Raw genomic sequence first — 23,698 nt, forward strand, 5'->3', positions numbered from 1 at the left:
CCCATTCATATAATATAAAAGTTTTAATATTTTCTCTGTAACAGATACTATATTTTTGTGATTCCTATAATATAAAAACTTTCATATTATTTAATTAGGAAATATATTAAGCCTGCAAAAAATATTTTAAAAATAAATACCTATGTTTCTATCACTCAAGTTTTAACATCAGATCATTTTAAAATATTTTCTTTACTTGTATTTTATTTTTTAAGGAATAAGATATTACAAATATTTTGAAGCTTCTGGTATGTTTTTTCTGAACCCATTAGATTTATTTCTTCCTCGCAGATCACTTTGCTAAATTATTGTTCAGCATCTTTATACTTGTAACTCATGTGTATGAATCTGTAGGTAATACAATATTATTTTGAATATTTTCAAACTTTATGTAAATGGTATTGCACTATACATTTTCAACCTGCTTTTTTTACTCAATATTTCTTTTGAGATTTATTCATATATGTACATATAACTGGATTTCATTTTAACTTCTCTGTGATACATTTTATGAACACCCCCCAGTGCTTTTCTTTCTTATGTTAATGAATATTATTTCTAACTTTTCATAATTGTAAAATGTGCTGCAGTAAACATTCTTGTACCTGTATCTTTGTGCATATGTTTGAGAACTTTTCTAGATTATATATCTAGAAAGGGAATTGCTGGTTCATTGATCTTACTAAACGTTACCTAATCACCAAATCACTCTCCAAAGTGTTTGTTTCCTCCAGTGTATTAGATTTCTTGTTACAATGCATCCTCACCTGTACTTGGTATTTTTAGACTTTGAATGTTTCTAATTTAATGGGCATAAGTTTCCTATCTATTTTTTTTTTTTAATTTGTGGGTCCTTGTTTCATATATTTATTGGCCATTTATATTTCCTCTTCCATGAATTGGCTGTTCATATCCATTGGTCATTTTTAACTGGGTTTTCTTTTTCTTATGATTCATACAACTTACCTCTATACTCCATACTGATTCTTTGTTAGTTACATGTAGTCTATGTCTTTACATTTTACCTTCTTTATTTTTTTCTAATTTTTATATAATCACACACATCAATAGTGTCCCTTTATACCCTTTTCTATGATGAAATCATACAGATAATCTAACAAAAATCATCTAAAATGTTAAAAGTTTGTTTTTCACATGTATGCCTTTACCTATAAGTGGTATTTTTTTCATGTGAGAGGCAGGAATATAACTTTATTTTATTTCCCATATGGGTAACCAGTTGCTACAACTGTTTATTGGCACAATGGTCTTAAATTTGTTTGATAGTGTACTCCTATATAAGTAATAATGTTCAGAGTCTCCATCCCCAACATAGGTCTATTACAAGTAAATGATACATATTCACTACTATCAGACTGCTTACATAGGACTGAAAGATGGAACCCACATCCTATTCCCTTCCTCCCTTCCTTCCTTCCATTTTTTCCTCCCTTCCTGTTTGTCACTCCTGCCTGGGGTTTCTCATTTCTGATTCAGATACCATTTGAATAACAAAAGATGAAACAAGAGAAAACACTGAAAAACATTTAAAATATTTAATGAAAACTATGGTAAAATATCAGAGGTCAAAATATCAATGTTCTTGATATGTCACAACATAGATTTTTCAAGTTCTTAATCTGGCTTCAGCTGCTATGTTCTTATTATGAGAATTATGTTTGAGCTATTTTGTCTGTTAGTTGCATATGATTCTTGTTTTTAATGAATCACTTCCCTCACCTTCACAAGGTCACAGTGAACTTTCATATTTTGTTTGTTGCTGTACAATACTGAGCAGGAAAGATAGTTACACCCTGAAAGATGGTAATATATCTTCTACTTTAAGTGTTCCACTTCGAACCTCTTTCCTTTAGGAAACATTTTTGTGTAATGACTCACCAAAAATATTTTTTTGAAATGAATACAGCTCTGCGTTTTGCATTTGTGGTTAAAATGCTAAACTATTATAAAGGCAACTAGCTCTTTCAAAAATAAGTAGCTTTCTACATAAAAGAATGATTAAACACCAAGTTATGTTTGCTGACTTTTTTTAAAGCTGTAGACTATTTTTATAGGGTTCTTTTTCAAATTTTATTTTATGTTGGTAGAGAGCCTTATCCTCAAATTGTGAAAGGTTATGTTAGAAAGCCAGCTCCTCTCCTACATCTAGATCCACCCCCAATTATCTTGGCAAAGAGAATAATTTGGGGGGCTACAGAACATGGGTTATGTAGTAAAAAAAATTTTTTTCTCTTCCAGTACTTGAAGGCAACTAAGCCTCAATTTCTTTTCTGAAGGATTCCAAAATTCTTGCAATTGGGACACTCAACAGCACCTTTTTTAGAGAGTAGAAACTTAGTTTCTGACTTTAGTTGCTACAAAAACTAAAATTATCTGTCCTCCCTTTAATGCGGGACTTGCTGTGAGTGACGCATGCCACCTGCATTCTTAAACCTTCACAGTCTTCTGCTTATGAGCATCTCCTTTTCTACCCAATCCCTTCGAATCAGCACCCCCCAGAGACAGTACCTCTCACACTGCTCCCTCAGTTCACTGCACTGAAGCCTGCAGCCAGACAAATAATGTCTTCTGGTCACTGTCTGATTGTCTACCCTAAATGCCATCCCACACACTCTGACAAAGGATATTCCTTGGAGTATTCATTCTCACTTCCTTGCTTAAAGCTAGTGCTATAGGGTTTCTTAGGGCATGGTCCCAGTGGACTGATCCCAGCAAGATCATTCTTTTGCTAATTCAAAGTAATAACATGTAACTAGACATAATCTCTGGCAGCTAATGTTGGCATAATTGCCTGTAAATCCACCCAAACAACAGTGATTCTTATTATGACCCTCATAATATCAAATGACTTGCCCCATTCCTTAATTGCTTGCTGATCTTTTATCCTCTGTTTCCTCATCCAATTCCCAGAGAGCCTTCTGGCTACCATAAAACTTATATTTTAATATCCAACAAAATATTCTTCCTTTGCTTCTACGCAACAAATCCAGCATTATTGCGTAAAGACATTATGTCATCCAAGATAAAATATTTTTGCCAGAAATAAAAACAAATAGCAGAAAGACCATAACAAACAGCATTTATTTCAGAACACGATCTAGAATTAATCATTATTATTTTATTCAGTCCAGTAGCTTTACCTATGTGTTTACCTATTTGTTCCATTTTTTCCATCTCAGCCTTTCATTCAGTTTCCTTATTTTTTAAATAAATTGTTTTATAAGTACCTTCTATGAAAATCTATTAATAAACTCATTTTTTTTCCACTGAAAATACCTTTATTTCAATCTCATTTTTTAGTGATGATTTTTCTGATCATAAAAGTTTAAAATTACTTTTTTCTCCACACCTATATTTTGGACTGATATCATTTTTTTGTTTGTTTGCTTGTTTTAGAACTCTCCTGTAGATGTCATAGTTTTGGTTTGTTTGTTTGTTGAGATGATATTCTCTCTATATTTGTATAAAATGTTTTCATACTTAGTTCTCTAACTTTACTAAATGTAACTGGTTATAAGTTTAGTTTTATTCCTCCTTGGAAGTCATCATAATTCCTAAATCCGAGGTTATATTTTTTCTAAATACCAGGAGGATCAAAACCATTCCAGTAGTCTTCAAATATTGCTTCCCTCTCATTGCTTCTTTTTACCTCCAGAAGGCTTGAGACAACATTGGGCCAGCCCATTTATCTTCCCTATCTCTTTGTACTTTTTAATATTACTCATAAAATTACCTGTCTGTGCTATATTCTGTGTAGTTTCAGAGTAAATTCAGTTCTGTCTCCCAGTTCACCGTTCTTTCACTTTACTGATGGTATTTTAAAAAGTTATCTTACTTGATTCTTTCATAAATTTGTCTATTTCTTTTTAGTAGCCTTTCTCTTTCTTGTTTTTATTCTTTAGCATATATCTTTAATAAGTATAAGCATACTGATAAGTATGCTTATTGCAAATATTTGTATTTAATAATTCCAGTCTCATAACTCAGGATCTAGTTGTGCCATTGTGACATGGTGATATTTTTAAAAAAAATTTATTTATAGGGTTTCCCAATGATTGTAAGTGTAAATACTCCCTTGTACAAATTTCAGGCTACCAATGGTTTAACAATTGGCTTTAAAATTTGTTGAATACTTACTAACTTTTTACAAGTCTCTATGAGCCAAATTCAGCACACTGTTTATTGTTTCTGCTACTTCTTATTCACTGTGTCCTTTGTAATTTTGGATTATAAATTCATGCTTGGCAAAGTTTAATTTATTTTTTAGAACCTGAGTGGCCTTAATTGAGGGAGTTTCCAAAGAGAAGCTTCATTTAATTTTTCCATGCATTTCAGAGTTTTCATCAGTGCAGGATCACTTCAGATATTTACTTTTAGCCTCTAGGTTTCCCATTCCTTGCAGATAGATTAATTCCCAACTACAAATCTGAGTGATGGAGGCTTATAATTAAGAATGAACAGGGCCCTGGTTGCTGTAGCTCAGTGGCCTGAGTGTTGGCCTGCGAACCAAATGTCGCTGGTTTGATTCCCAGTCAGAGCACATGCCTGGGTTGCATGCCAGGTTCCCAGTTGGGGGCGCGTGAGAGGCAACCACACATTGATATTTCCCTCTCTTTCTCCCTCCCTTCCCTTCACTCTGAAAATAAATAAATACAATCTAAAAAGTAATAATAATTTTTTTAAGCTAACAATAGAATATATATATATTAAGAGTGAACAGAGACTTCCGGCCAAGATGGAGGCTTAGACGGACACGCTAGGTCTCCCTCTACAACTAGAGAGGAATACAACAACTTCAAAACAAAGGATAACTAGAAATTCCAGAAAATAAAACTACACGGAAGTCCAACATATGAAGTTATAAACCAGCGGTGCCATTTGGGCAGGTAAGAGTTAAAGTGGGCAGTGCTGTTTGCGGTCGCACCTGTACAGCGGCGGGGCGGCGAGGAGTCCTGGCGGCCAAGCCCCTGGCGGTGCGCGACTCCGGAGCTGGGGAGAGCGGCTGCCGCATCGCCTTGAACAGTGAGGCCCAGGGGGGCGGGAGGACGGATCCCGGTCTCCTAGCTGAATAACTGTGTGAATCCATCTTGGACCCCCGCCCCCAAAGAAAGCACCACAGGGCTGCGAAATAGGTCGCGGACAAGCAGGCGCCGGTCGCTAATTTGTGACGCATACACAGGCACTGCCCCCGACAGCCAGCCCAAGAAAACAAAAAGCATCTGTCAAAATGAGGCAGGCAACTTTAGAAATACCGGTAACACAACTCACCAGGCAGCAGATAGAGAACCTGACAGATGAACAGATAAGAAACCTGTCAGAGGCTCAGTTCTGGGCCATTGTTATCAGGTGGCTTACAGAATTCACAAAAGAGCAGGAAAAATATATGAAAGAAGCGAAAAACTTTCATAACGAAAGGAACAAAACAGCATACGAGACAGAAGGAAAGGAAATAAAATCCAGAGTTCATTTCAACAAACTGGAATATGGAGAAGGAACAAGCAGTCAACCAATGCAGCGAGAGGAAATGGGAAGCAACAATGAAAGGATCAGAAACCTCTGGGACAGCTATAAAAGGCCCAACATAAGAATCATTGGTTTGCCAGAGAATGAGGAAGATGAACTAGAACTTGAAAAATTGAGTGAAAATATAATAAAGGAGAACTTCCCAGACTTGGGGAAGGGAATAGACCTGCAGGTCCAGGAAGCAAGGAGAGTTCCCAAGAGACTGGACCCAGGGAGAACCACTCCAAGACACATTATAATCAAAATGTCAAAAATTAAAGATAAAGAGAGAATCTTAAAAGCAGCAAGAGAGAAGAAAAGAATTATGTACAAAGGGGTCCCAATTAGACTATCAGCTGACTTCTCAAGGGAAACCCTACAGGCAAGAAGAGACTGGCAAGAAATATTCAAAGTAATGAAAATCCAAAACCTACAACCACGAATACTCTATCCAGCGAAATTGTCATTCAGAATAGAAGGACAGAGAAAGTGTTTCCAGGACAAAATAAAACTGAAAGAGTTCATTAGATCCAAACCACTGTTATATGAGATGTTAAAGGGACTGGTTTAAAAAAAAAAAAAACAGAAGCTAGGGAGATGAAACAAAGGCAAACTAAATAGGCAACGAGAGGGGAAGAGGAACTGTGGGTACGGGAAGCATATTGGGGGGAGGTCAACAGGGAGGGGGAATGGGGAAAGGGAGGGAGATGATATAGGAATTGGGGATCAAGGTAGGAGGGAATGGAATAGACGGAGAGAGGTTGGGAGGAACTGTATGCACAACTAATGGACATAATCTAAAAGGGGGGGACAACTGGAGGGAGGGGGGCCACCGGGTGGAGGGGAGCAGAGGGAAGGGAAATTGGCACAAATGTAATAATTTAATCAATAAAACACATTAAATCGGAAAAAAAAAAAAAAAAGAGTGAACAGAGAAGACTTTTTCCCATACTGAGTCAAAGATAAAAGAGACATGCTTCCTTCTCATGTCCCTTTCTCAGTGGTTAGAGATGTTCTTCACTTTAGATTCTTGGATATTTTGCTGATATTTGAGATGTATGTTTAAAAAGATGTTACTTATGTTTTATCCATGATTTTAGATGTTCAGGACAAGGGGATTTATAAGTTACCTAATCTTGTACATTGCCAGTAAGAGAAGTTTATATAAAATTTATGCCAATTTTAATCATATGCATTAACTCCACCTTAAAAATTTAACTATTATTAATAGTCTAGAAAAAGATAAAAACATCTCCATAAGAGATGGTATACCACTGTAATAACAAGTAAGGTTATAGAGTCATAACAAGTGGGTTTTGATTTCAACTTTCCCACTAAAAGCTGTGGGACTTCACACACACATCTTAATCTTTATGCATCTCTGTTTTCTTTTCTATTAAGAACACATAATGAAAGCTGTTTTAAGGGTAAAAGAAATGATACATATAAAGTATATAGCACAATGCCTGGCACTTGGTTTAGTAAGTGGTGGCTGAAAATACCTTTTATGTCTTGACGTCATTTATTCAAACAGTGTCACTGGCAAAATAAAGACTTTAATTTTAATGCAAAACATATTCTTGTATCTTCTAAAAGTTTTTCAGTATATGTAAGAAACAGTGAAAACTAAATGCAGATATTCTGGAATTGAAATTAACTTAAAGAATCATAGCTAGTGGTGGCATTTCATTAATATATTAGTTATTGAATATTATTATAGTATATATTTATATTTTCAAACAATGTTTCACATGAGAACATAATCTGAAATAAAGGTGTATATTTTCACATGGTAGAAAATTTTTCTAAATAATTAAAAATATGTGTCAATCGATGTTTTGTTTCTTTTAGAGGAGAACATCCTATTTGTTTTTATTTTTTGAAGTGCTTTGGTAAGCTATTTGGGATAAAAGCTATGACCTTAAGAACATGCTGAAGTTACAAAAGGCATTTGCTAATTTGATCTACCAGAAGGAAAAAGGAGATTTTGTGTTGCTTAGAATGGGATAAGGGGAGGCAGGAGAAGTAAGATGATGAAGGTTGAGAGTAAGATGCTTACTGTGTGTATTACATTCATTGGTCTCCCAAATATTCATTAAAATTATATTAAAATATGGAGAATGTGTGGTATGGGCACCTTTCTAAATAAAATGTCATTGTCTTTAGGCATGTAATGCAACTGAAGAGAAATCTGAGAGTCTAAATTTTTTATTTGTTGATGATATGCTTCTTCTGCCTGAATGTGTGTTTCTTGATCCTCAAATTTCAGTAACTTCACCAAAAGTTAGCACTATCTTAATCTATTAATTTTTCTTGAAACAGCATAATCCCTGTTTGATCTGAAAATGTAACTCTTCTTATAAATTAGCAAAGTATTCTCTTAATATTACCTTCAAAGATTTTCTTGTTTTGTGTCTTTTCCCTTTTTCACGGCCCTCAGTAGTAACCCATAGGCTGCATCTCTATTGTCTGTCTTTCACACCTGTCTTCTTTTCTCTACTCACTTTAATTTTAATTATTTTATACTCCATTTGGTGATGTTTCTCAAAACCTCAAAGTCTGAACTTCATGTTACTGGATTAGTTTTTTGCAATTGTAATTATCCTTTTTTCCTTCCAATAAAGTTTTTGAATCTATAATAACTCTTTTTTGTTTTTCTCTGCCATCTCTCATTTTATCTTGTTTTGTAATTTATTTCAACTCTTATTTGATTTGGTGTTTCTCTTCTTTGATTTCTTAAAACTCAGATGCCACTTTATCTATGAAACACAGTGAAAGGATTGCTTAAATCCATTTCCTATAATATTCTTCCTCCAACTTTTATTCATTTGATTTTTGCATTTATCTTTCTAAAAATATTTTTGCCTAAATTCCATACAATATGCCTGCTACTTATTACACATTTAAGTATATATAATCCTACCTTGGCTTGCTATTTGACTAATAGCCAGCTTGTTCCCCTTGGCTTCCTCCCTGGTTTGATTATTGTCTTATAATTTAAAGTAGAAGACTTGGATTCTCAGCTGTTTGGTTTGGTATGAAAGAGAGAGAAACAAAGAGTGGGGACATAAATCTAGCTTTGGTATAAAGGTGTCAACAACTGAAATTTTAAGGCATATGTTAACTCCATTCTCCTGTGAAAAATGCTACACCCTCTGCCCTGGATTGTGTGTTTTTCTGAAGGAAAATTCCCCTTAGATTTCTTCCTGTTTTACAGGGGATGGAAGTTATATGACAAAAGGCCATTTTATTGCTGCAGCCCTTGTGGCAAATAGTTTTTGTTGCTACATGCAATTATTGATTTGTTAAAATATATTACTACTACATATAAGGCGCTGGTGCTGTCATCAAGGAACTTATATTTTAGCTGGGGAAAGAGACAACAACTAATATAAAATATTGTAACCTGAAAGAACAGAATAAATTCCAAGAAGGAAAAAGAGGATCAAGGTAGAAGGTGTCAGGGGTTTGTCTCTGTTCAGTCAAATATGATCAATAACTATAAAAATAGGTCCTAGTTTTTTATTACCTCTCTCTACTTACCTCTTGTCTGGGTTGCCCCTCAAATGTAGAAGATCAAGTCACAGGAAAAAGGTAATTAGTGTTATCATATGGTCCCCATCTAGATGTCTTTGCCTTTCTATTATAAAAGTATACTTGAGGATTTATATTATCTGCTTTCCCTGTAGCCTTCATATACCTCAAGTGAATGCCCCATCACTCACTAGTTTCAACATGTATTAAGATGCTATATGGAGTTAGTATATATTCTGGTTTCTGTATTCTAATCTGTTGATCTATATGTCCATTCCCATGTTAATATTAGTATGATACAATACTATAATGTTTGGATTATGATAGTATTATCACAAATAAAATTTTATGTTACATAGCATGAAATGTAGTAAAAGTATAGTTACTCTTTTAACAATTATCTTGGCTATTCTCAGACATATTTATCCTTCTTGATGAATTGTAAAAGCATCATTTCCTTTTAAAAAATATTGGATTCTGCAGAACAGAAAAAGAATTAATAAAGAAGAAGATAGTGTAAGGAGCCCTTAGGACAGCTTCAGGTATACCAACATTCACATCATGGGAGTACTGGAAGGAAAAGAGAAAGAGTAAGAAATCGAAAACCTATTTGAAAAAAATAATGACAGAAAACTTTCCTAACCTGGTGAAGGAAATAAACATACAAGCCCAGGAAGCACAGAGAGTCCCAAACAATATGAACCCAAAGAGGCCCACACTAAGACACATCATAATTATATTGCCAGAGGTTAAAGAAAAAGAGAGACTCTTAGAAGCAGCAAGAGAAGAGGAGTTGGGTACCTACAAGGGAGTTCTTATAAGAGTGTCAGCTGATTTATCAACAAAAACTTTGCAGACCAGAAAGGAGTGGCAAGAAATATTCAAAGTGGTGAAAAGCAAGGACCTACAACCAAAATTATTTTACCCAGCAAAGCTGTTACTTAAAATCAAAGGACAGATAAAGAGCTTCCCAGATAAGATAAAGATAAAGGAGTTCATACCAACAAATCAGTATATATGAAAAGCTAAAGAATCCTCTTTAAGAAGAAGGAGAAATAAAAGATTAAAAATATGAACAATAAAATGGCAATAAATTGATATCCATCAACACTCAAATCAAAAAAAGGAAGCAAGCAGGACAAAACCAGACTCATAGATACAGAGAACATGATGATGGTTGCCAGATGGGAGGGGGTTGGAGGAATGGGTGAAAATGGTGAAGGGATTAGGAAGTATGGTTTGGTTGTTACAGAATAGTCACAGAGATGTAAAGTGCAGCATATGGGATATATTCAGTAATGTTCTAATAAATATGTATAGTGTCAGATGGGTGCGAGATTTATCAGGATGATCACTTAGTAAGTTATGTAATGGCTAATCACTGGGGTGTACACCTGAAACTAATATAATATTGTACATCAACTGTTATTTAAAACTTAAAAATTATTTTAAAATATTGGATTCTGATTGAAACAGATAAAATTTATATGTTAATTTGAGCAGGGTTGATACATTAAGATTTCTAATTCAAGAACATTTATTTTTATTAAGTCACAATTTTGTTTTGTATCCTATAGTTTAGAGCTCCTCTGCTTTTTAAAAATTTGTTATTAAGTATTTTATGACTTTCATCTCTGTTGTGGTAGAATATTATTTGTCATTTTGCAAATGGTAATTATTAGTGATAAATCTAGTGTTTTTGACAAACTTTTCTTTATTTGGTCATGTAACTAAATTATCTCAATGACAGATTTTTACTAATCCTTTGAGTTTTCTAAATATGCAATCATATATGAAAATAAAGTACTCATTTTTAATATGACATTTGTTGTTAGGTAGGTAAATAACCTATATATCTTTCTGTCTTCATTCAATTTTTTTTTTTAAGTAATGACTCTTGGATTTTAACAAAATCATTTGCATTAGTCTCCCATTTCTGCTATAACAACTTACCACATTTTTAGTGTCTTAAAACAACATCAATTTATTATCTTATGGTTCTGGAGGCTTGAAGTCTGCAACAAAACTTTATAATAACATAAATTTTTTTTTGCATTTATTTGTATATATCCTATTGCTTTTGACTTGAAGAGTTGTCTTTTTTGTTACTATCAAGGTGATTAATATTTTTTTGTTAAATTTCTCTTTAGTCAAGGACTTAATTAGAAAGTGTATATGCCAAATTAATTTTGATTTTTAGTAGAATTATAATAAAATATATTTTTTAAGTTTTTTAGAATTTATTAAATATTTCTTAATAAATTCTTCATTTAAAAAATTCTCTATCTGTGATTATTAATTTTGGACCTGACATATAAAATCAAAAAGAAATATATACATATTCCCACTGTTATTTTATTAAGCTTCTCTTTGTTAGGATTTTTCTGTTTTAAGTGTTTAGCTGATATATAAAGATGTATGCTTATATTTTCTTTGAGGGAAGTACCTTTTATACTTAATATTCTCAGTTTGTTTAATTTTAGTATCTTTGGACTTGAATTCTGGGTTTTTTTTTAATTTTATTTTTTGGTTTTTCAATTACAGTTGTCCCATTTTTCCTCCATTGCTCCCCCCACCCAGCCGACCCCTTCTCCCGCAATCATATCCTTCCCCGTTGTCCATGTCCATGAGTCATTTATACACGTTCTTTGACTAAACCCTTCCCTTACTTATCCCCTTTCTCTCCCTCCCTCTCCCCCCTATCGACTGCTATTCTGCTCTTTCTTCTATTTAGTTCTTTTGTTTGTGTTGTTCTTTAGTTTCCTGTATTAGGTGATATCATACGGCATTTTTCTTTCTTTGCCTGGCTTACTTCACTAAGCATAATTCTCTCTAGTTCCATCCATGTTGTTGCAAATGGCAGGAGTTCCTTCTTTCTCTCTGCTACATAGTATTCCATTGTGTAAATGTACCACAGTTTTTTGATCCACTCATCTACAGATGGTCACTTAGGCTGTTTCCAGTACTTAGCTATTGTAAACATGGCTGCTATGAACATAGGGGTGCATAAGTTTTTTTGAATTAGGGTTTTAGGATTTTTCGGGTATAATCCTAGCACTGGAATAGCTGGTTCAAAAGGCAATTCCATTTTTAGTTTTTTGAGGTAATTCTATACTGTTTTCCATAGTGGCTGCACTAGTCTGCATTCCCACCAACAGTGCAGTAGGGTTCCCGTTTCTCCACATCCTCGCCAGTATTTGTTGTTTGTTGATTTGTTGATGATGGCCATTCTGACAGGTGTAAAGTGGTATCTCATTGTGGTTTTTATTTGCATCTCTCTGATGGCCAATGATGTTGAGCATTTTTTCATGTGTCTATGGACCTTCTGTATGTCCTCTTTGGAGAAGTGTTTGTTCAGGTCCTCCTTTGCCCATTTTTTCATTGGGTTGTTTGTTTTCTTGATGTTGAGTCATATAAGCTCTTTATATATTTTGGAGATCAGTCCCCTGTCTGTGATATCATTGGCAAATATGTTTTCCCATATGGTTGGTTTCTTTTTCATCTTGCTGATGTTTTCTTTTGCTGAGCAGAAACTCTTTAATTTGATGTAGTCCCATTTGTTTATTTTTTCCTTTATTTCTCTTGCCTTAGGAGATGTATCCGTGAAGATATTGTTACATGGGATATCTGAAATTTTCCTGCTTATGTTTTCCTCTAGGACTTTTATGGGGTCACGGCTTACATTTAAGTCTTTGATCCATCCTGAGTTTATTCTTGTGTGTGGTGTAAGTTAGTGGTCTAGTTCCATTTTTTTGCATGTCCCTATCCAGTTCTCCCAGCACCATTTGTTAAAGAGGCTCTTCTCACTGCATTTTATATTCCTACCCCCTTTATCAAATATTAGTTGACCATAGAGGCTTGGGTTTATTTCTGGGCTCTCTATTCTGTTCCACTGATCTATATGTCTGTTCTTATGCCAGTACCAGACTGTTTTGATCACAGTGGCTTTGTAGTATTGTCTGATGTCTGGTATCATGATTCCTCCTGCTGTGTTCTCCTGTTTCAAGATTGCTTTTGCTATTTGGGGTCTTTTTTTGGTTCCATATGAATTTTTGGAGTATTTGTTCTAGGTCAGTGAAATATGTCATTGGCATTTTAATAGGGATTGCATTGAATCTGTAAATTGCTTTCAGTAGTATGTCCATTTTGATGATGTTGATTCTTCCCATCCAAGAACATGGTATTGTTTTATTTATTACTAATATTGCTACCCCTGTTTTCCACATGTTGCATTTGCCTGGTTCGCCTCCTCTCATCTTAGATTTTCAACTTATTTTTTGTATGTTTTATTGTGTTTCCTGTAAACTATAATAAAATTTTGTTTTTTAACTCAACTTGGCCTTCTTTGACATTGAGAGATATTTAGCCCATTATCATTTGTTGAAATAATCAGTATATAAGCTTTTATTTCTTCCAACACATTTACAGTTCCTCATTATTACCTGTTTGCTCCTTACTTTGCTGGCTTGGTCAAGTTTCCCTTCATTTTCTTTTTTCCATTCAATCATTCTGGTTTTACTCTGCTTTCTCATTTTGCTGTTGTTTACATTCCTATCCTGAAGAATCAAAATTATATCCTTTATTATGTCAGAATTAAATGATAACTAGCCTGTATTATTTTACCAAATCATTTTGCTAATGCTTGGGAAAGAGTTTCAAATTAAATTTTACCTCACCTTCCTACTCTATAAGCTTTTGCTGTAATTATTCAGAATATCTCTTCATAAGAACTTTTTTATACTTGTCCTATAAATTCCTACTCATAATATCATCATCCAGTCAATTATATGTACTTCAAGAATAAATGTGCAATAGTCATTTTTTCCACGCTGTTGGAATAAGCTGTATTTTTATTATAAAATACATAATTTCTATAAAACAACATATGAGTATAATGCATATGACCTATATAAAACAATAATGAACATCTGCGCATGTACTCAACTGGTTTAGGGAAATATAATCTATACTCTTAAAATTGATTGCATATTTCTTCCCTAATCACATTATCTTGTTCATTTTTGCAAGAAACCTTTACCTTGAATTTTAGGTTTATCATTCTTCTATATTATTCTACAGGATTTCTAAATATCTGTGTATCCCTCAATAATATATTTTTAGTTTTACTTAATTATTTTTAGTTTTTTCAACTACAACTGACACACATAACATGAGTTTCGGGTGTACAACATAATGATTAGAAACTTATATAACTTATAAAACGATCACCCTGATAAGTCTAGTACCATGACACAATTCATAGTTATTAAAATATCATTGAGGCTTTTAGTCAAGATGGCAGCATAGGCAGACATGGCTAGCCTCTTCACACAACATCAAAATTACAACTAATATATAGAACAATCATCACTCAGAACTGTCAGAAATTGAGTTGAGTGGAAGTCTTGACAACTACAGAATTAAAGAAAGCACATCCATCAGATGAGTAGGAGGGGCAAGAATGCAGAACAGGCTGGTCCCTTACCCATGTGTGATGGATAAAAGTTTGCAAGGGATATTTCAGGAGTGAGGAGACCCAGCCCCACACCAGGACCCCCAGCCTAGTGCCAGGAAGAAAAGTCCCTACAACTGCTGGCTGCAAATCCAGCAGGTATTGAGTCAGTGGAAAAAAATGCTGGAGCCACAAGCAGTTCCTCTTAAAGAACCCACACATAGACGCACCTACTGAGACTCAACCCCTCTGAACTCTAGCACTGGGATAGCAGCTTGAAAAGTACCAGTGGCATAAAGGGGGGAACTGAAGTATCTGGCATCAAGGTAAGCAGAGCCCATTAACTCTTTGCTAAACCCTCCCCCCACATAACCAGCAAGGTGATGCCATAGCTGAGACTCCATCAACCTGGCTAACACTATTTGACCTGCCTTGGAGATCTCCAAAGACTCTGCCCAACCCAACTCACAGGCCCATCCAGGCTGCTTTTCCATATGAATGACAGCTTCACAACTTCCTAAATCCTCTCAAATAAGCAACACCTGGCCTCAATAAGCCCCAGGCCCCACAGTAGCAGCAGTAGAGTCAAAGCTTGACTTCACTGGGGAATCTTCAAGACCAGCACAAATGGCAGCCATCTCAGACTGCTTTATAGCTTAGGCAAGGTGGCCCCAGGTAAAACACAGGTGAGGGCTGCTGTTGGCCTGCACTACCTAGGAAACCCTAGGGCCAGTGCACCCAGTGGACAGCTGCAGACCACGTCAAGGCACCACAACCCTGTCTCATGTACAGCTGATCCTCCACGGAGGGTGGAGGTTGGTGGTCAGTGGTCACAGCCAATCCTTGCAGCTGACTGGCCTGGGTAAATCCCTACCATAGGTCTGCCAACAACAATCAAGTCTCAACTACAAAATGAGGGTGTACGCAGCCCACATAAAGGGCACACCTCAAGTACCCAGCTTGGGTGATAAAGGAAGGCTGTGCCACTGGACCCTACAAGACACCTACTACTTTATGCCATGCTACCAAGACACGGAGTCAAAGAATCTCTACCTAATACATAGAAACAAACACAAGTAGGCTGCCAAACTGAGGAGACAAAGAAACATGGCCCAAATGAAAGAATAGATCAAAATTCCAGAAAGAGCTAAATGAAATGAGCATAAGCAATCTTATCAGATGCAGGGTTCAAAACATCACCTAATACAGGAAACTAAAGAACAACACAAACAAACGAACTAAATAGAACAAAAAGCAGAATAGCAGTCAATAGGGGGGAGAGAGGAGAGAGAGAAGGGGGATAAGTAAGGGAAGGGTTTAGTCAAAGAACATGTATAAATGACTCATGGATACAGACAACAGGGAGGGATATGATTGCGGGAGAGGGGGTGGGTAGGGTGGGGGAGAGAAATTGGGGGAAAAGGGGACAACTGTAATTGAAAAACCTAAAAAAAAAAAAAAAAAAACACAAGTTATCAGAATGCTCAAGGAACTTAGCGAGGACCTCAACAGAATAAAAAAGATCTAGTCAGAAACAAAGGATACGCAAATTGAAATTAAAAAAAAAATTTTACAAGGACACAACAGAAGAGGAGATGAAGCTGAGAATCAAATCAATGATTTGGAACATAAGGAAGCAAAAAACAATCAACAAAAGAAGCAAAAAGAATTAAAAAAAACAAGGATAGTATAAGCATCCTCTGGGACAAATTCAAGAGGTCATACATTTTCTTCATAAGGGTGCCAGAAGAAGAAGAGAAATAACAAGAACTTGGAAATCTATTTGAAAAAAATAATGAAAAAAGACTTCCCTAATTTGGTGAAGAAAATAGATGTGCAAGTCCAGGATGCAAAGAGGCCCACTCCAAGACACCTCATAATTAAAATGCCAAGGGTTAAAGATAAAGAGAGAATCTTAAATGCAGCAAAAGAAAAGAAGTTAGTTACTTACAGGGGAGTTCCGTAAGACCGTCAGCTGATTTCTGAAAAGAAACTGCAGGCTAGAAGATATTAGCAAGAAGTACCCCAAGTCATGAAGAAGCAGTGACCTAAAGCCAAGATTGCTCTACTCAGCAAAACTGTCATTCAGAATCAAAGGGCAGATAAAGAGATTCCCAGACAAGAAACTGAAGGAGTTCATAATCACCTAACCTTTAATATATCATTATATGCTCATGAATTGGATATGAGGTAAGAGAATAAGTGAGGTATTAAGGATACCTCTAGAGTTTTTGGCCAGAGCATGTGTATAAATGCAGTTGTAAAACAGGAGTCTGTAGTTCTGAGGCCAGTGCATTAAATTTCTACTCTAAACAATATTAGGTTTGAGGGGTTATTAGACATACAAGTGGAGAAACTGAATAGACAGTTGAATAGTTAGTCTAAAGTTCCCTGAAAAAGTTGAGGCAGAAGTTACGAACTTGTTAAGTATCCATACCTAGATCACATTAAATGTATGTGGCTAGAGGCAAACACCTAGAAAGAGAGTGCAGATATCTAAGAGAATCTGATGATTGAGCTCTGGGCTCTCCAAGATTTAGAAATCAAGAAGATGAAAAGGAGCGAGCCAGGGAGACTGAAAGAGTGGTCACAAGAGTGAGGGATGTGGAACCCAAGTGAGCAGAATGTTAAAAGAAGAAAGAAGGAACCAACTGTTTCAAGTACCCCTGGTGGGTTGATTAAGGTGGGATCTGAGAATTGATCATTGTTTTTTTGACAGGTAAAAATCATTGGTGACTTTGCTGAGAACAATTTTGTTGGGGTAGGGGGAAGAAAAACCTGATTGGAGTGAGTTCAAGGGGGAATGGGAGGAGAGGAGATGGAGAGAGTTGTGTGTCTCCACTGGATGGATTATATATAAGAGGCACTATTAAAGGATGCAGATAAGAAGACAGATGAATTTAGAGAAAAGTCCTTAAGTAGGTGAGAAGGAATAAGTTCTAATGTGGAAATGATAGGAGCACAGGTATTTTGTGCATTGTAGCAGGAGAAAAGGCAGAGTATAGGGGTACCCATACTATAGATTAACTACAAAAAAGTCTCCAGATGTGTCTTCTATTTAACTAAGCTTCAAAAAAAAAAAAAAAGGCCAATTCCTCTGCTTTTGATTCCATCTCTCAAAATAACATCCACCAAGTTGAAAGAGAGATAATTATTAAGTCATTCTCTCAGTGTGCTTTCTTACACCCCCATGTCTACTCCCTTGTATCTGAACCCAAGTCTTACCTCCTTCCAGCAAAGCAGTGATAGCTCCCATGCATATCATGTCCTGAAGATATATGGTACAGAGGTTGCAGGGAACCGTAAGGTAAAGATGCTTACTAGGCCGACACACCTAGTCTCCACTTTGGCTGCTCAGTACACCAGGTGCTATTATTTTTCAGAAGTACATAAATAATATTGTAATTAATCCAAAATAATTCTAAGTTGTTAGTGAATGCTGAGTACTTTTTGCCATTATTCTGTCAATCAACAAATGCTGAAAGTACAATTATATGAAGTTCTATAGATTTACTTATCATTTAATAGTGACTCTTATATATGAAGGTTAGGAATCACTTCTTTGAAAAAATACGTACTTTATGGAGGAGGAGGACACCCCCCAAAAACTGGAATTATATTCTGGAGAGCAGGCCCCTTGTAATACAGGCTTTCCCCACTACATGAGTGTTCTAGGAACCCATCTGTATCAGTGTACCAGCTGGTGTTGTTGTGAGAGGCCATATTCAACTTCAGTTAATTTTTCCTTTTGAAGACTCTTTCAACGTGTTTGCTCATTTCATGATGAGTGATTTATGAGTGCACCTGCCCACACTGCACTGAGTGTTCAGCAGTTTTTGACCCACAATGGCATGACCTTCATGCCCCACTCTCCCTATTCACCCAACCTTACTCCAAGCATTTTTGTTTTGTTTTGTTTTGTTCCCCTGGATGAAAAAAGTCCTCAAAGGGAAATGTTTTACTGATGTAGAAGAGGTGCAACAAAAAACAGCAGAAGCACTAAAAGGCATGAAAATTAACTGGTTCAAAAACTGTTATGAGCAGTGGAAAAAATCTCAATAAATGTATTGCATCAAATAGGGTACTTTGAGGGTGACTGAAGTTTAATCATATAAGAATAAATACACAATTTTTTATAAATAAATTCCAGGGGAGGGGGTTGTTCCCTCCCATATTTATTAAATTCTAGCAGATCCATTTCATAAGGCATATGTCCTTTCACATTATTTTTTTAATATTTTTATTGTGATATTCTTATTTGAAGCTCTATACTAAGTCAAAACAATAACTTTTAATAACTCAGCAAATATTTATTTGAAGTCCACTGCTTGGTAGCTTTACAATCTACATTACAGGTCTACACTGGTCAATAAAACAGACATGTCCCTATCCTCATGGGGCAATTAGCCTAGTGGAGGAGGCTGTGTGTTCTGAGGGCAACAAATACAGCAGTAGAGAATAACAGAGAAGCTGCTCTGGCTGGGGTTTGACAAGACATGATAATGTGTTCTTTCATTCATTCAGCAGACACTTATTGAGGCACTGTTGACACTGAAAAGATACAAAGCTGAGAAGGAGGTGCTACCTTTATTGAAGATCACAGTCAAGGACGGGGAAACTTCGTCTTTAACTTTTTTATTCTCTTAATATTATCTCCCTTTGGGGATCTGATTTGTATCTACAACTATGTATGTGGCTGCAAAATTTATATATTTAAATTCAACTACTTTTGGGCTCTAGACCTTAACTTAATATTCAGCTGTGGCAGAAATAAAGGAAAACAATCCTTTTTATATTTCACTATCATGCATGATAAACAAAGGCAATTAAAAGTAAGATGAGCACAGACATACATATGTCTTTACAGTTTATATGTTATATAATGTCAAGTGGAGTTAAGGCTAACTGTGTTTTTAATAATAACTAGGTGTTTTTATTGAACTTGCTAAGAGAAAAACAGTGACTAGATGCTTGTCAATGGAACTAATGAAGTTTAAATCATAGGGTTGATCTCAAATGCACACCAAAAATATTCTAAAGTAGTACTGTCTAAACTGTTAATTCCATGAAATATTAATAGTTTTTTCATCAAGTAAAATGGTCAGATATATTTGGGAAATACTATGTATTAATATTATTATATTAGATATTCATAAGGCATACAATGTATTGAAGTTTCTGTGATATTCTAAGTAAGGTAAGGACATTGCTATAACTTTTCTAATTCAGCGTTGCATAAACATACATGCCCATAGAAGTCTTTGTTGTTTGTTGTTTGGGTTTTGGTGGTAGGGAAGAATACATGATTAGGAGCACTTGTTAATACCATAAAATCCACACTGAACAGTTATATTTTCTCTTTCTCTCTCACTTCTTTCCAATCAAGTTTCAAAAACAAGAACCAACATAGTGAATGTCTACTATATGCCAAGCACTGTACCGGTATTTCACACATTACCTTAACTAAGTTGATGGTGGTATTGAGAAGTAAATACCTTATTTAAAAGTTAAGTAAACTGTTACCTGGACAAGTAAAGTTATCCATCGCAGCTCTAAAGCTTTTAAATGACAAGATTCATACCCAGATATGGCCAACCCAAAAAGCCATTACGTCTCTTAAGATGTATTTTTGGAAGACCAAACTGATATTCATTGTAGGGAAGGTATAGTATAGAGGTGTCAAGACTGTAATGATTTTAGCACTCTAGGAAAACATTTCTTAAGAATGCATTTATTTTTATTTTTAACATAATTCACCTGGTGTACAAAGTTTTCCTTTGACTTACATTGCTTGATTAGATCCAAGAGAATCAATATCCTGCAGATTTGGAGAAATAAAGGCTATTTGAAGGCACAGCAGTGTGGTCTAATGGGAAGACCATATTTTTCCCTGACTATGCTATTTAATTTTGTCCCATTTCCTTAAGTCACTGTCACATTACACATATTTTACTCATAGCACATACCCTTGTTTGTTATTATTTTACTTTTCATTTTTTAGAGATCCTCTTCATCTTCCTCCTAGAATATAAGCTCCATGAAAGCAAGTACCTTGTCTGATTGTTCACTGCTGTAGTTTCAGACTCTAAAATTGTGCCTGGCACATAAAACCACTAAATAAATGTGTTATGAGTTAGTGAAAGAAAAAATAAGGGAAGATTACCCTTGATTAACATCTCTCCTCTGGCATTTATTAGCTTTACAGACTTGGCCAATTAGCCTCTATAAACCTATTTCCCATTTTTAAAATGGAAATGGTAATATATATTTCAGAGGGTTGAGCTGCAACTTAAATTAGATAGGATATAAATGGCCTGGTTCAATATTAATTCACCTTTCAACTTTGCTTTTATCATGTGATCTCTTTTTTTTTCCACTGGAACTCATTAAAAGACTGGATGCAAGGAGAAATGTGAAGAATTGCTATATTAGTTCAGGCTGCACTTTATGTACTCAGCACGTTAAGAAATTGTTTTGAAATTTATTTTGCGTGTAAAGACTCTCTAAAGTCTCATGAAAGTACAAACCGCTTGCTCTAGTTTTCAAAAGGAGTCCAGGATTTCATAGTGTAATCAAATCCTGATAAAAGTGGAAATGAAAGGGCATGAAAAGGAGAAAGGAGGTTAAAGTAAATTGGAAAGAATACCTTTTCAGAGTTATTATTGGAGAGAAAGGGAAGGGATAAGTATAAGTTGTATTTTTTTGTTAACTGTAGTATTTTAGGAGTGTGGAAGGAACCTTAAAAAACATTTAGTTCAACCTTTGTGCTCTTTCTCACAATCTCTTACCTATACCTCCTTTTCAGAATCCCACCAAATGAAGGTGCAGGCCCTTCCTGAACTCCTGAACCCCCGAGCACAATGGTGTGACACTAGACATGCCATCTTCTCCCGTCTTCATTTGCTCCGTCTACAAATAGAGTTAATAAATACCTACACTTCAAGACTATTGTGAGGCTAAATGATAGAAATATAAAATTCCCAGCATATAGTAGATACTCTTTAAATGTTACTTTTTTTGTTTAACTTTTCAATTTTGTCTAGACATAATTCATCTTTTATAGTAGAGAATCTGAACAAAGTAAAAATAGTCATTTAAACTCTTTTATTTTCCCTGATCTAGCAGCTTTATTTCTTTTAAATTTCCCATACTCCCCAAATGTTACTTCCCTTCCCTCTAGTGATTCATTCCTTCCCCAGGGAGTCCAATTGATCTCTGTAAACACTTCTGAATCTTTTTTGTATATGGATCCTGGCATTAGTTTCCCTGTCACCTACAGGTTCTAGTTCAAGTCCTTGGGAAGTTGATAGGCAAGTGTAATCCTTTTCTTTATGGAGAGACCTGAGCAAATGCAAATACTTAGGGAGACTAGACAGGTAACACAAGTGGGTAGAGCTGCAAGACTGAAGAAAACTGACCAGTGGACTACTACTGGTTTGTGGTAGGAACTAGGACATATTGCAGTGCCCGTGTGCCTTTCAAAAGCAGCAGCTGCAACTCAGCACTAACAGATTACTGCCATCTAACTAATTCAGAGATGCTTTCATAACTTTGGAAAGCTTTGAATGAGCCAAACAAAATAAGTCTATGAGTCAGATCAAGCATGAGAGCCATCAGAATGCAACCTCTGCTTAGATCATTGCAAACAGTCATCATGCCTCCCTTACCCTTTTCTTTTCTTGAAGACCGAATGCAGCTGCTTTATACTGTTAAGCAGGCTATGCCCGGCATAGAGTCGGTGGGAGCTGAAATCCACCCTGTCCTCTGATCACCAGGATTTTTTCTAATTCACCCAAGGCACTGGTGAACTTGCATCAGCCCAGCTGAACATCCTGGTCTCCTTCAACCACTCGTCATGAAACAGATTTTCTACTTATCTCACCACCAGACTTTTTATCTTTATAACACATCACAATCCATTAAAGTAGAAATTCTACAAACTGTCTAGAAATACAAATGTGGTCTGATCAGCACAAGGTGCCAACTATCTCTTTCTTTAATTTAGAAAAGAGATTCTTAATTTTGGGTTCTTAGACTGCATAACAGTCCATACATTGATTTCACGACATTTCAAGGAATCTACAAACACACTTAAGATTGTGTTCAAGATTTTGTGAGGTTTGCATATGTACATGCATATCTTTTAACAAATTCTTAAAGGAATAAAACCCAAAAGAAGATTCAACATCTACTAAAGATCGTTTCAATTAATGTAGTCTGTAATATTAGGTTTTGGGAAGCAGCCCTATCAGAATATTAACCAACGTTGAGCTTAGTCTCTGCTGAAAGCCATTTGTCTTTTCATACATGTTGCTGCAAACCCATAACCTCCATTAGATATTGTTTTAATCACCTACACCGCATTAACCCAATTCATGCTGGTGTAATTAATTCTTTAATCTCAGTCTAAGACCTAGAATTTTTACTTATTCAAAGTTATTTTATTAGATAATTCTAAAATCTATAATGTTATGATTCTAAGACTTTAAAAAAATAATTGCTGAAAGATTCCGTTGATGTGTATTTACATGAACTTTTTTCTTCTCTGTAGGTCGAAAGTTTAAAAAGTTCAATAAAGTCAGAGTTATGAGAGCTCTAGATGCTGTCGCTCTCCCTCAGCAGGTGGGCATTCCAAATGAAAACCAAGCCCTAAGCCAGAGAATTACTTTTTCACCAGCTCAAGATTTACATTTGATGTCCTCGCTGATCAACCTGCTAATGAACATTGAACCAGATGTGATCTATGCAGGACATGACAACAGCAAACCTGATACCTCCAGTTCTTTGCTGACTAGTCTTAATCAACTAGGCGAGAGACAACTTCTTTCAGTAGTCAAGTGGTCCAAAGCACTTCCAGGTAAGAATCATTTGTAAATCATAGCATGTGATAAAACTTTTACTAAGGTTTGTTTACTAGTCGATTGTTAAATAAAATAAAAGTCTGTGCAGTAAATTAACTATAATGTGAACAGCAGTTATAGTATGTGTTTCAGCATTTCAAAATATTTATCTAGGATTCTAGATCAATCTGCTGTTTATCTAGGATCCTACTGCGTGCTGTGGAGATACAACAGATATAGATAACACTGAGTCTTATTAATGAGTCAATAATTATGTACATTAAACAGTTAAAAAACAGCACAAGTTTATATGTTCAACAACAGACATTATAGTAGTTCAGAGAAAGAC

At 35.4% G+C, this 23,698-nt stretch overlaps 1 protein-coding gene across 2 annotated transcripts in view; it reads left to right on the forward strand.

The window, feature by feature from the left end:
* PGR (progesterone receptor) overlaps positions 1 to 23,698 on the forward strand; it is a 106,858-nt gene that overhangs the window by 44,634 nt on the left and 38,526 nt on the right. The window contains exon 4 of one of the 2 annotated variants that reach the window (XM_090267832.1): positions 23,061 to 23,366. The exons of the other annotated variant lie outside the window; for it this stretch is intronic. Within the exon in view, the coding sequence (XP_090123958.1) occupies positions 23,061 to 23,366 (306 nt within the window). The remainder of the gene's footprint in view (positions 1 to 23,060; positions 23,367 to 23,698) is intronic. 2 annotated transcript variants of the gene reach the window in all.

Source organism: Furipterus horrens, unplaced genomic scaffold (genome assembly GCF_987537825.1).
Source record: "Furipterus horrens unplaced genomic scaffold, mFurHor1.1.pri manual_scaffold_2, whole genome shotgun sequence".
Classification (NCBI taxonomy): Eukaryota; Metazoa; Chordata; class Mammalia; order Chiroptera; family Furipteridae; genus Furipterus; species Furipterus horrens.